This window comes from Miniopterus natalensis, chromosome 3 (genome assembly GCF_054644295.1).
Source record: "Miniopterus natalensis isolate mMinNat1 chromosome 3, mMinNat1.hap1, whole genome shotgun sequence".
NCBI lineage: Eukaryota > Metazoa > Chordata > Mammalia > Chiroptera > Miniopteridae > Miniopterus > Miniopterus natalensis.
Window position 1 is genome coordinate 9,459,591 of NC_142083.1, and position 14,757 is coordinate 9,474,347.

Genomic DNA, 14,757 nt, shown 5'->3' on the forward strand with positions numbered 1-14,757 from the left:
CTGGCACAGAGTGGCTTGGTCGGTGAGTTCTCTCTGCCACTGCAGGTGTACAAGGACTCTTCTGTGCCACTGTGAAACCTGGCAGGTGTACGAGGCCTGTTCACCAGCTGCTGTGGTGGACCAGGCTTTACATCACATTGGGGGTTGGAGGACATTGCTTCTTTGATGACTGTTAAGACTTTTTTTGGCCTAGCGCCTAATACCAGCTTGACTCCAAAGCCAGTGAGGCAGCTTCCCAAATCACAAAGAGATTTTTTTAGAATGTAATATCTCACCTGAAGCAATTATAAAACCAAATAACTGGCATGTTCTGTTAGATAATTCAGGTATCTTAATTTAAGTGAATAAGTATCTCTAAAGTATGAAATGCTTGCCTACTTCTAAGCTCAAAATGAAGTTTATAAAGTTTGTTTCAAATGAGCTTCAAAGGGAGAAATACATGTATTTTTACTTAATAGTTTTTAGACAATTCCCACTTACATAATTAACTCTAGTTCATAATTTGGAGGGCATGGCTGGATCTCCAAAATGTACTGCAGATAATCCCACTTGCTATCTGCGATGTCTGTAATTTATTGGGGCTGCCAAATGCTGATTACACAAATCGTGCTAGTTGGCTCCCAATGGGGTTCTCTTCTTGAGTTCATACTGGGCAGCTCTCTCCACCTTTCCATCATGGTTAGTTAATGTCTTTTGTGCTTCGTGCCTGCAGTTGTAAATAGTATTTTATTTAGAACTTTATAAGTCATAAAAATGACAGAACTTTAAACACACAGTTAATAACCCATAAAAATAAAATCAGGAAGAGAGAAAGCAAACATCTCTTTGGGGGAGTCACTATCATTTCTAATATTCTTCTCTTTCTTTTTTCCTTCCTTTCGAGGGGGAGAGAGGAGATGGTTTCTAAGGAAGCTCTCGTGCAGCTGGAAAATCCCCAGAGCTGAGCGCTGGAGGGCTCAGCCACAGGGCTGTCAAAGGCTTCCTTGCGGAGAGAAAATGGGAATGTGAGGAAAGTCAAGGAAGGGTGAAGCCCTACTCCTTTCCCGCTTGACAGTATGCAGATTTTTAAAAGATGTCATCAAAGAAAAATTCTGCTAGGAGTTCTGGGCTCTCAGGTTGATGTAAATGTCAGCAGGCTAGCTCAGAGAGGACCGTGAGTGTGATTTCCTGAATCCATTCTTCCAATGAAGCTCACTGCCGCTTATGGTGTGCGAGTCTCTGTGCTCCACACCTGGGACCCAGAGTTGAGTTAGACACGGTCGCTGTCCTCAGAGTGCTCTTGTCCTCTTGTTGAGGCCTCTGCAACCCACGGGCCTCAAATTAGGTGGATCAGAAACTATTTTACCAGTTTGCCCAGCAATGTTCACTCTATGGAGAGTTGACTCATCCTAAACAAATCACAACAGAGCATAAATCAGAATATGTTTGAGCTGACACAACACTCTTAACAATTCATTTCTTCCTCACCACCCAGGATTCCACTTCCAACTCACTATCTGTGTGTGCATATATATGTATATATATAAATATAAAATATGCATTTGCTCTGAATATATGTATACTCATATATCTAAGTATATATATAGAAGTGTGTATATATGTATATATAAAACACACTAAATATACATATATACACTAAGTACAAGTATATATATTAGTTGGAAGAAATATATATTCTAAGCACTATATATACAGCACTTGCTATGCATGGGAAGTTACTAACTTCTAAATGGCTTGTGCCCAGCCTTGAGCTAGATGCAGTTATCTTGTCCAGTGTAGACTATGTATTAATAAGATAGTTATTGCTGGGCTCCTTTTGTGTGATACAGAAACAGGAGCTGGAAGGTGGTATGTTGCTCAAGGTTGTACAGCTAGAAAGGGGTGAAGCTCAGGTTGCAGCAGGCCTGCCTGGTTTCAGAGCCCTTCCAATTCAATGACCTTGATTTCCCTTAAATGAAAGTCTATCTTTGTCTCTTATGTCAGTAGCATTTTTTTCTTTCTATTTATTTCAGATGTCAAGCACTTATTTAAGGTCATCTAATTTACTTTTCCCAAATATTTTTTCAAACATATTTTAATGCAGTTTTTTTCATTTGGAGCAGAAATTTTCCCAATTTGGGAACAATCTGCTAGGATCTAAGCATGTGACAAATTGCTTATCTCATTATGGTCCCATTGAGAAGAAAGAAAGAAACCATAATACTCTTCTTCCTCCCTCCCTCCCTCCCTCCCTCCCTCCCTCCCTCCCTCCCTCCCTCCCTCCCTCCCTCCCTTCCTTCCTTTTGTATTACCTCCTTTCATTTCTACTCTTTATTTTCTATTTTAGGACCATTGTACTCATATCTTAGTGAGAAGAAATGTGCTTAGATAATTATCAGGAAATATAACATGTACAGTAAAAGAAGTATATTCAAAATACTGTGCAGATCCAGCCCAGAAGAAGGTGTAACTAACTTTATTCTGAAGAGGATGAGGCCAGGGAATCTTTTACACAAAAGACTCTTGACCTGATTGTTGAAAAATGAATAGGCAAGAGAAAGGGCAATTTGGGAAGAGAGCACAGAATCTGAAAAGCCCGGGGTGTCTTCATCAGCTACAGGTTCCTACATCAGTGACTGCTCTGTGCAAAATTAGGAAGAGGAATGGAGATGTAGAAAGGGCAGAGCTGAACAAGTATTGATATTGGCCAAGTGTGCACTGTTTCCACACGCAGGCATCCTGCTGCTTGAGAGCAGCATTGTAGTGACAGGTGAGGCCTCTGAAGGGATGGCGCCCAGCCAGGCCTCCCTGATGGAATGACCTCTCTCCTGGAAATTATGATACTAAACGCTTACTTTTTATCAGGACCCTTTCTGTTTGTTCTAAAAACCAGCTGACATGGTACAAATTAGAGCAAGGCTGTGTTGCAGAGTATTGGTTTTCTCACAAATACTTAGGGCAAGGGGAAGGGGGTCTTCCTGATGAGTTAGACCCATCCCCGGTGATGGGGCTGCAGCCGGTCTCCCCACAGCACGTGGCTGCGCAGGTCAGAGATCTGCCAGCAAAGGAGGAGGGAGTGGTTATTGGGCAGCACTGGGCACTGACCGCTACAAAGTGAAAGAGATATGAAGGGAATGCCTGATTGACAGCTGCGGTTAGTACAAATGAGGCGTCAGTGTGCTGATGAAGGGGCATTGCTTACTTTCTCTCTTCTTTAGCAACATACCTGTTATCATAGGTCACATATAATGCTTTGCAGAGAACTTCTTAATAGTTTTTGCTGTGTTTTACTATATCTTTATCTATCATCTTCCAAACAGTGCTTTATAAATATTGATGCTATTAAATTTCTATTCATCATCTGCAAGATTTAAATTTGCCTTAATTCATTCAATATCTGAATACTTGCAGAAGGCAAAAAATTTGTTTTCTGGTGAAGGTAGTCTTTAAAAAAAAAAAAAATTAAAAATGTTTCCTTTGGAACAGCACAATAGAAGGCACCAGAGTTCCTAGATGACCTCAGATAGGGAGCAGTCTATCCAGTCTGGACCCCTTGCTCATCTCTGGACTATTATTCAAGAAAGAAAGAAATCTCTATCTCCTTTGAGGCACCGTAGTTTAGAGTCTCTTGATGACAATAGCCTTTCCTAACTAGCAGGCTTGTTGCCTTTTTTTGCAGGAGGTGAGGGGTAGCAAATCTTTCAATTCTGTCATAAGAACCTGAAATTTAGAATTTTATATAAAATCTACAGGTCTTTTTTTTTTTTTTTTTTTTTTAAGGTTGATTATTCTATTCAATATTATTTGAAGCTCTGTTTAGGCCAAAATCACATGTTGGTGCATTACCACTACCCCTTCGGCACTGCTTCTCATTCCCAACACTCCTTGGCTGTAGACGGACTGGATGCTTCCACGTCTGGACTGCATGTTTTCCCTGCACCACAGGCACAGCCATATTTGCAGGGAGACAGAGAGAGGAGCCCTGGCCAACCTTTGAAAAGAAGGCTGAAAGGCAGGCTGTGGACTCTCTGTGTCACTTATTTTGTACTTCATAAACAGACTAATTTATCAGGAGAAAGTACTGCAGAGCACCCCACTTCTAAAACCAAGGAAATAATAGATCATGGCAGATGGAAAGCTATCCTATAGAGAGAGGACTGTTGAGTGGATTAGAGGAATTAAAAGGTGTAAGTGGTAAACACACACTTAAGGCTGATATTAAGTATTGCAACTTGCTCAAGGTCGCAGCTGGTATGTGGAGGAGTAGGCGAACCTCCTGGACCTACCTTCCATGATTCAAATGGTTCACGCATTTTCGTTTGCCTTTTTGCTCTGTATCCTTGAAATTTCCTTCATTTTACCTTCTATATGACTAATTTTATCTTTACTCATTTTTGTTAGTTGAATTTTTTTTCCTTCATTTGGCAGTCATATTTTTAATTTCCAATATTTTTCTAGTGTCCTGGTAGCTCATCCTCATCAAGGCAACCTATTCTTATATTATGGATGTAATATTCTTTCTGTCTCTGAGGACAATAGTTAAGATTGTGGGGTTTTTTAAGTTGTTTTTCGTTTCCTACATTATTTCCATTCTCTCCCAGGTCATCAGTTCTGTTTGCTCGTCCTGGTTCTTTTCCTTTCTTCTATTGGTCTTCCTCAAATATCTGATGATCTTGCATTTGCCTTTCATATTTATGAGTGAAACTTAGGCCTAGTTGTATGAGGAGTTAGCATGATTTTCCTCTGTGGATATGTGGGTCTTTCCCCCCGGGAAGCAGGCTTCTCCTGATGGTTGACTGCATGCTCTGTGTTAGTGCACTGGCTGTGCTGACAGACTTCACTTTTGGGTTCATGGCTATAGACCAGACAGGCAGCCTGAAGACACCCTCCAATGACCACAGAGGAAGACTTGACTTTGGCTACGGAAGGCTTTAGTGTATTGCTTTTTCCTGAGTGGATCAATTTTCCTCTCCAGTCTTTCCATGTGAATTCCCATCTGGGAGGTGGGAGAGAAGCAGTCCTAGGGCATTTCAGCTCTATTTTTCTTCCTAATTTCTGTCTAAAAACCTTTTCCAGGCAGATAGCTTGCATTCTTAAAGGATACTTGTCGGGATTTATCCTGTGGATAAATTATACTACTGTTCCACATGTGGGTTTTTTGGTTTTTAATATGTGATCATTGCCCACGCTGCCTATATTTATTGGCTCCAAGCTTCTTCTCTTACTATGGTTTATTCCACTCTCATTGTTCCAATTCCATCTCTTTTTTATCTTTGTAAGTCTTCATAAATATGTGTTCAATGATAGCACATACATAAAGATAACTTTCTAAAGTACATTGTCCCTATCTTTATTTATATCTGCATAACCTTTCATACATTTGAACAGGTTTGGAAGTATGTGCTAAGCCTATTATTTTGATTAGCTTTTCCTGTAAGTAATTTTAAAATATCTTTCCTCTATTGCCTTCTTCAAGTTCCTATTTAGAATTAACTATTTATACAGGTTTACTTTGAAAAGTTGACAATGAAAAAATATATGTTTGCTGATGTAGCTAATATGTGAAATATACATAAAAAGGGAGCAAAACATACCAGTACTTATCTAATTGTGCCACCAACATTTAAATCTAAATTTCAGAGTTCCTGGGAGAACTGCAAGCTCCCCTAAATTATTGAGAAATAATTTAAAGGATCAGAAGTGGAAGGTTGATTCTTTCTTGATTTACCTTGCATCACTCTCATATGGTTACCCCACTGGACCCCTGAGACAATGCTAGTGATCCTATATTTTGACCCTGCTGTCTTCAAGCCCAGCCACTCCGAGTCCTCATGGAGCATTGACGGAGGGGCTTCAATGGTCTTGCTACGGATGCAACTGTTCAGGGAGCCCCTGGTTGTTCTAAGGTTTTCCATTGCAGCTCACTAGGTGCTCTTGTTTTTTGAAGCTGAAGATAAAAGTCTGAGCTCCAAAATCTGATCCCCAAATGTCAGTTATGAATGCCAAGAAGATAAGGTGTACTCTGTGTGTGTGTGTGTGTGTGTGCGTGCGTGCGCACACGCGCGCACATGTGCACACACTCATAGATCTATGGGTTGAGAGGCAAGAGTGATTGTAGTTCTACAATGAGAAGTTAGTTGACATTTATTGAATATTGTGGGCAGACTTCTGAAGTCATATATGTGGAGATACAAAGAGCTCATAGGTATTTTTCTCTTCAATGCCCCACCAAGGAGCTGAATTTTGATTAAAAATTCTCTTCCATCCTTGAAAATACAACCTGTTATGGACTGAATGTTTGTGTCCCCCCAAATTCATGTTCAAATTCTAACCTCCACTGTGATGGTATTAGGGGGTGGGGCCTTTAGGAGGTGATCAGGACATGCAGAGAGAGCCCTTGTGAATGGAATTAGTGCCCTTGTAAAAGGGACCCCAGTGAGCTCTCTCACCTCTTCCCACCATGTGAGGATACAGTGAGAAGTCAGCAGCCAGCAACCCAGAAGAGGTCCCTCACCAGAACCACCGTGCTGGCACCCTGATCTCAGACTTCCAGCCTCCAGAATGTGAAGATACATTTCTGTTGTTTATGGGCCACTTAGTCTATGGTATTTTGTTATAGCAGCTCAAACGAAGACATACCTAATGTATTTTTAGAACTAGAAGTAATAAAATAGTAATATGCTTATATAAATGTGGTATAGAAGGGAACGTCTGTACAGTTCAGAAGTAATAAATAAAATGCATGTGTCATCCTCACGTCAGGTCCCTTCCTCCTCAGCCAGAGTCTCTATAGTGAGCACCCCGCCCACCCCATTGCAGATTTTGGAGAGTGTGCCTCAGTGTGAGTTGCTCTGCTTGTTTATAAATTGTGTTTATGTACTGCCCCACAAATACATTGTGAATGCTAACATTTTCTATCTTCCTATATATTTTATAATATATGAAGTAAAATTAAATAGGAAAAGAAATTTGAAGAGTTTCTCCACATCCTAATAAATCTAGCACATTGACTATTCCTTCTATATTTTCAATTAGATTCATTAAAAGTAATGATACTTCAAAACATTTTAGCATGGAAATTTAAAAATATATGTAAAAGTAGACATTAACATATAATAAATTCCATGAACTCATCACTCAAGTTTAATAATTATCTATGTATGGCGAATCTTATTTCATCTATACCCCTGATACCTTCCTCACCCAAATTATTTTGAAGTCAATTCCATAAATAATTTCACTTTTAATATATCAAAATTACATTATACTCCACCTAAATAACATAAAAGAAAATGAGTGAAAGACAAGAGAAAGAGAGAGAGAGAGAGAAGGGAGGGAAGAAGGAAGGGAGGGAGGGAGGGAGGGAGGGAGGGAGGAAGGAAGGAAGGAAGGAAGGAAGGAAGGAAGGAAGGAAGGAAGGAAGGAAGGAAGGAAGATATGAGGGAGAGAGGGAAGGAGAAACACAGTTTGGTTATTATTTTATTCCTGGACGTGCAAATTCAACTCAAGTAACAAAAGTTTGATCAGGTGCAAGTTAATTTGCTTTGTTTTGGAAATGATCCCAGTTAATAAGTGTTTACCTTCATCGTTCAGTTCTCCTGCAAACCCCTTGACCCCAATGCCTGTGCACTTCAAGCACTTTTAGGTGGAATTCAGGCTCTTTAGGATCATTTGATCCTACCCAGATGGCGGGCGTTATGGAGCCAGGGCCACTGTACTCTGGGTTTCCTTGCCACTTAAAACAAACAAAGTGAAACTCCACATTTTTCTGACCTTTGGTTTTATTTGGTCTTGTTTTCACTTTGGCTAAAAAGCTTCAATAAAGATAGAAAAATATAAAGCTGCAGAGATTAAATACCTGCACACAGCAATGATCACATTTTACCCACAGGAGAATAAATCAGGTAACTGCAGGCTCAGCTACAGATGATCATTTGCTGAATTTGCAAACACAAGACCCCCTTCTTGGGGCATTGAATGAAAAGAACTGGGTTTATCTTGTGCTGGGGCCAAGGCTATTTTACTAACTGACCTTGGACTCTGCTGACCTCCAGAGGGAGCCCTGTGACAGCCACAGCTGAGGCTTCTGCAAAAAAGGGCCAAAATTAGTTCGAACTGCCAAGGCAATGTTTATGGAGTGAGACAACATTTCTGATAAGCAAGACCAAAATGTTGGTCTGCAGCAAATTGAGGATCAATGGCAGCAATTCAGACAGTGATCCCCCTTGATGAATAAGCATTAGGTGCTAGGCCAGTGTAGCCTTCTGAATCCATGGAGCAAGTGTTCAAGCAAAGCTACCTCTAATATAACGATTTGCATCTCCTATGTTTTACAAATAGCAGTTATGGGAATTCAGCCAACTGTGCTATCTGGGAAACTCTTAGAGTTAAAACATACAGCAACTTAAAACTTAGGGTCACACAGCTCTAGGCAGCCATGAAAGCCCACCTTGATGGTGCTTTATGATATGTATGTCACATAAGCCACAGTGAGATCCTGAAACTCAGCCATCTCATCCACGATGTCTGGTGCAAGGAAGAGTAACTTAGGGAAAAAAAATCTCCCACTGGATGATATAAAGGAAGAGAGGATCTGTTATTTAAAATCAATAGTAAATCTAAACTAAAGTCTTAACTCTAGTTCATCAGTCTTGAGCTACAGTGACCATTTAATAATTACTAAGTGCTTTGGGCATCTGAGTGAAACTCCGGCCAGGGCCTCATGGTTTTCATGTTTGCATTCTGTTGAGGGTCTTTCATCCTGTTCCTTGAGGATGTGAGTGAGAGATGCAATACTCCTGCTCTTTATTTGTATAACCCTTGTCATTCAAAGCAGTCTGAAGACCTTCAAAGAGTAGATATACTTGTAGACTAGATTTCATAAATACTTTTGAAATACAGCAGATTATTATTTAATCAAGTAAATCACTTGTGTATACTAATGTAAAAGTATGTGTTCCTGCTTTTTAAACAGGATTCCACTGAAAAAAGGAAATTCTCCTATAAACTTAGTACCATTTCTGCTATTCAACCAAACACTATGCTTTCTGAGCAATACATTCTAATAATAAAATAGCAAGTTTCCAATATCCACCCCAAAGCCTCAGCTGATAAGATCGATTATCTATCGATGGCACCCCATTCCACTGCCCTCTTGTGAGTACAAAGACACAGGTTAAGCAGAGAGAATGTAGGAGGGAAGGAGGAGCCCAGACCAGGGAAACTAGTGGAATCTTTTTGGCACCACAGAAAGTTGATGAGGGAAGAAGCTTGACTTTCATAGGATTCTAATTAATTTTTAGTCAAATTGCAAGTAAAAATGCCAAAATATTGTTTCTTAACACAACCAGACTTCACCTTCTGCATTCTGACTTCTTGCTTTTATTTACAAGTAGAAAACAAAGTACAATATGTACACCATGAACTACTAACTTGGTGGTGTTTCTGAAAAGTAAGGGCCATGGTTTATTACAGCTGATACTTACAATGGCTGATACATTGAATGTTATTTTATACGCTGTTGAAACACCGGCTCATTCCCTGAGCAGAAGCGGGACTCAACGTGCAGTGTAAGGCCTCGGCAGTCTCCTTGATTCAAGTGATCAGTCACAGGGCCACTGTCCAGAAATGACTTGATGCACAACCGTGGGACATAGAGGAACCAGGCAGCCAGCCTTCCCTGGAATCGCCCCCATGCCCTTACACTGTGGCTCTGGAAACTACTTCAGGATTAGTGCTCCTAGCGTTTAGGGAGTGCCTGTTTAGTTCCATCAGCCCTTGGAAAGATATAATGAATGAAATGTTGCAGCAAACCCAGATCTGTTTAAGCAGGTTATGCTTGTTTACCTCCACAAGAGGACTTTTAAAATATACAGGATTCCATATTTAAAAGTCAAAGTTAGAGCAACAGAGAGTAGAGTGATGGTTACCAGGGATTTCATGGTGGGAGAAATGGGGAATTATAAGATTGGCCAAAGTGTACAAACTTTCAGTTATAAGATTAACAAATTTAAGGATTGAATGTACAGAATGATGACTGTAGCTAATAATACTGTGCCATATATGTGAATGTTGCTAAGAGAGGAGTTCTTAAACATTCCTACCAAAAAAAAAAAAAAAAAAAGAAATGGTAACTATATGACAGGATGGGGATAGTAGTTAATGTTATGGCAGTGAGCATCTTGCAATAGAAATGTATCAGATCAATATGTATGCCTTAAACTTACTCAACATTATATGTCAATTATATATATCAATAAATCTTGGGGGGGTTAAGTTAAAAAAAAGAGGAAAAATATATACATACATATATATATATTTCAGACCCCACCCCAGGCCTCAGACTGTGCAGTTGGGACTCAGGAATCTCTGTCTTTACTACGTTCCCAGGGTAATTATGGCACTCAGCCAGGCTTGAGCATTGAGATTTTCAAATACACTCCCAAATCCGACTCAGATTTTCAGTTTTAAATCTATCTCTTTCTCCTCAGTCTCTAGCCAAAGATGAAGCAGTAAAACCTTCCCTTTCCCAGGTCTTCATATACACAGAGTGAGTGTTGAATAACTTCTCTCGTTGCTTACCAAACATTCGCTTCATTTGACAATGGAAGACAAATCCAAGAGATGCTAAGTGCCTGGTTCAAGGTTTCACAGTGCAGTAATGGCATGGCCAGGGCTAGAAAGCTGGCTCTTTTAGCCTCTATGGTCTGTACCATTCCTTTTCCTCTCTTTTGTCCCCAGTTTTACATCCGTGCATAAGAAGAATGGAGCCATCTAGGGGGCTTCCTTGAAAAATCAGGCACAAATTAGGGTAAATGTAGATAGTAATCCTTAAGCAACATTTTTTTTTTTTCTTAGAGAGGAATGTACAGAGTGAAAAAGACTTAAGAGTCAGATCAACCAGATACAATGCGTGGACCTTTGGATCCCAATTTGAACAAAATGAAAAAAATTTAAAAAAAAGATTGAGACATCAGGAAAACACCACCACCTGGATATTTAATTACATTACAAGAATAATGTTTAATGATTTAAAAAGGGACAATTTTATTGCGGTCCTAGTTTTCAAAGTCCGTGTAATTTAGAAATACATTTGCAGCATTTATGAAAGCAATAGTGTCTGGAATGCTTTAAATCCAATGGTGAAGTGAGGGGGAAAGTGGCTGTGATGAAACACAGATTGAAACCAGATTGTCCCAGGACTCGATGATGATTGAATCCAAGCAATGGGTGCGTATGGCTTATTATGTTATTCTCTCTGCCTATTCATAGATATAAATTGTCATTATAAAACATTTTTAATTCATTTCTCTCAAGGGCTGGCTTACAGTTTTGCAGGTTATTTGATTTCCCTACACAATAATAGGCTCATTAGTGAGGTCCGCAACGTGATAGAATATTGATAGCTTCATCCCATTCAGCAAGAAGATGCCTCGGCCTTCCACCATGACCACTGGGAAGCAGGAGCTAAATGCCAGCATTTAAAGCAGAAACCACGCTTCTCTAGTAACAGGAATCTCTTGCAAAGTAGCTACATCCTTCTGTATCCTGTTACACTGTGAGGGACCTAAAACTGCTAGAGAGAGACTACTAGAATAATAAAAGCAGTTTAATAAATTGAAAAAAATTTCTGAAAGAGCAATCACATATTTCGTAAGGGGTCTCGTAGCTCAGAGTATGCTTGGGAAATCATTAGTGCCTCAGAATAAAATGAAGATGCCTGCCCAGCTGGGCTAGGAGGTAAATTTCTAGTTAGGGTGTCAAGTTCAGCACCAATTTCCAAACATGCACAGGAAGCTGCAGGTTAGACATAGAGGCTAACAGGCTCTGCCTTTCTCCTTTCTCCTAGCCCAACGCCTCCTTTCCGAGTCTACAAAGAGCTGTGAATCTTGAAGGGCAGGATCTACAGGATTCATTACGACTCCAGAGGTAGCAAGCTCCCAAGTTAAATGAAAGGGTTTGGGGATTGCTTTAAAACATTAAAGCATGTGCCATTATTTCAGTGAAATCCGGACTCTTTTTAGTATTTCAGTGAGATATGCTTTTTCAGCACACAAAACCAAAACAAAACACTGGAAATAGCTTTGTCTTATGACCCAGAAGTAGCCTTAGAGAACCCAAGGGCAAACAGAGATAGATGTCTGCAAAGATAAGGTGGTGTGCGTTTATTTTGCTTGCAGAACTCCAAATAGTTACCTTGGCAGGCGGCGCGGGGACTGCCCATCCCTGCAGGCGGGGGCTGGCGGCCGGGAAGCCCTGCAGTACATTTCCATGAGCTCATTATCAGTTGCAGTTTCACTCTCCAGGCTTCACATGTGCAGACGCAGACCGTCGCGGCGTGAGCCCCGCGCTGCGCTGCTCTTTAATTGCAAAGCAGCAGGAGCCACATGTGCGGGCATCTCTGAGGCCCTGCGTGGCCACTGCTCGTCCAGGCAGCTCCTCTGGCGCGGGTTCGGGTCCTGCCCCTTCATGCTAATGGGCCGGCCCCCCGCCCCGCCCCCGCAGCCTCCTTAAGAGCTGCTCCCTGCCAGCTGCCCCAGGGCCGCTCAGGCCGGCTCAGAGGCCACCTGACTGCACTCCCGGCAGCTTCTCCTTCCCTCGTGTGTAATCACTCTAGGAGGCCCCTCCAAAGACACCGGGCCTTTGATTGCACATCAGCAGAAGGCATCAAAAAGGGCCGAAGCGGTAACCTGTTAGAAACAGTTACTGTGTAGGGTTTTTACACTAGAAGGGGGAAATTTGCAATATGCTTTGACATGAAAGAAGCATTTTGTGGTTTTTTATACAAATGCACTGGCATCTTCATACGGAGGGGCAGTGATAGTGGGGGATGTTTGTTTCAAGAGTCGTGACCGGGGAACACTTGGAAATTTGTTAGAGGAGTAGATGTTTCACGCACAAGGACAGGATCTGCTGGCGTGTCTGTGGGCCTGGGGGTCTTGTGAAGACCATTTCAGGTGTCTGGCCTGGAGAAGGGGATGCCCTAGTGATAGTGGGGCCATAGGGATTCTGCCAGCGCCATGGCTGCCAGGCAGAGGGAAGGCGGCAGCCACCTGCTCGACGGCCTGCGCGCCTGTGGACTGAAGCTTCCGGAGGACCCGCGACAGCGAGGTGAGTGAGCCAGGCTACGGGTGGCGCGTTCCGTGAGCCCCTGGCCCTTTGTATTCCCCGACGAATGGGGGGCTGGGAAGTACCTGGGGAATCTCTGCTTAGAAAATGCGTGGCAATCTCCCATTTTTAAACTCTGAGAATAGTCACGATGGTGATGCATAAGGTCAGGTTAACTTGGATTCACTCTTGGTTTTTAAGGGACTTAAGAAGACTCTCAAAGAGGCATATTTCTTGGAGTTGTCATTCTGAAGCTTATGTGCTTAAATGCCCAGCCACCGTCGTTTTTCTAGTGGACGCCAGATTGTGTGTAATTGAAAACACCCATCAGGGCAAGACTGAACCAGCTGCAGGGGGCATTTGCTGAGAGTAGTTGTAAGTTGGCCTGGGACTCTCTCCCCTGTCCCACCACTAATCCTGCACTTTTGACTTAGAGTTTAAATTTAATTTTGTCTGGATCTCTGCCTTATTCATTTGTGGGCAAAAGAAATATATTCTTGGCTTTTTCCCTTTTACAGTCCAGGAACAGCTGGAGTCAGACAGGGGAAAGCATCGCGTTTCACATGTTGGGCACTCATTCAGGCTAAGCCACCTACCTTGCAGCCATCTTCACCCTCAGGCTTTTTAAAATTTCAAGTCCACTGTCCAGCCAGTTGGATCAGTTAATGGCAGGTGCTTAACATGAACAGATAAGATGATCTCCCCAATCCCTACTGTCTGGGACAGCAAAGGACGCTTGGAGAAAAGTCTGGGTACTGTCAGATGACATCATTGCCCCCAGAGATTAAAGATTGACCCCAGACATTTATAACTTCTCCTCAATAACCTGTGATGGACCTGTCTATGGATGAAACTAGGCCACGAGCTCTTTATTTATTTTTCCATAGACACAGCTTGAGATTTCAGTGACATGGAGTGTTGGCTAAAGGACTGAAACCTCCCCTTTCCCAGGTGGCATCTGTGCCCTAACATTTGTTGACTGTGTCGGGCCACCTCCCTGAATGTGGATTGCATGCAAGGCTTAGCATAGTGGGGGTAGAAAATACTTCATATTAAATGGTAACAGAGAAAACTTTTAAGACCATTCTATGCCATCAGGGCTCATGTAAATTATTTTGAACTAAGTGCTTTAAAATGTAAAGTCCTGGTATTGGTATGTGCCAGGGTTTAACCATAGCACTAAAATATTCTTGCTCCCCATCAGCAGACAATCCTAATTCAGCACAGGGTTTTTGTTTACTGCTCATTTTGTTTGAAATGTTTAAAGCTACCTCCCTACCCACCCACCCCCCCCCCCCAGTTGCTGATGTAATACTTGTTATATAAGATTTGCTGGGGGGAGCATAAAAGAGATCATAAAAATCACCACCCAAAGATAGTTGCTATTAACATTTGAATGTATAATCTTCTAGCCTTTCCTTCTATGCACATGTACAGATTATTCTACTGGGTGATTTTTAAACAAAAATAGACTTTGCATGTAGTGTTTTGTAAACTGCTTTTTAACTTTAATTTCCATGTCATTATATATTCTTCTACAGCCTTATTTTTAGTAGTTGTATACTAGTCCTTTATGTGGGTGTAGCAAAATTCCTTTAGGCAATTCCCTACTGTTAGACATTTCATCAATTTCTGATTTTTTACTATTGCAAACAACATTGTATTTAACAT

General features: G+C 41.4%; 1 protein-coding gene across 1 annotated transcript in view; it reads left to right on the plus strand.

Annotated features, from left to right (window-relative positions):
* Positions 1 to 11,184: 11,184 nt before the first annotated feature.
* RANBP3L (RAN binding protein 3 like) overlaps positions 11,185 to 14,757 on the plus strand; it is a 41,677-nt gene continuing 38,104 nt past the window's right edge. The window contains exons 1-3 of the mRNA XM_016222756.2: positions 11,185 to 11,208; positions 11,828 to 11,907; positions 12,983 to 13,089. Of these exons, the coding sequence (XP_016078242.2) occupies positions 11,185 to 11,208; positions 11,828 to 11,907; positions 12,983 to 13,089 (211 nt within the window). The remainder of the gene's footprint in view (positions 11,209 to 11,827; positions 11,908 to 12,982; positions 13,090 to 14,757) is intronic.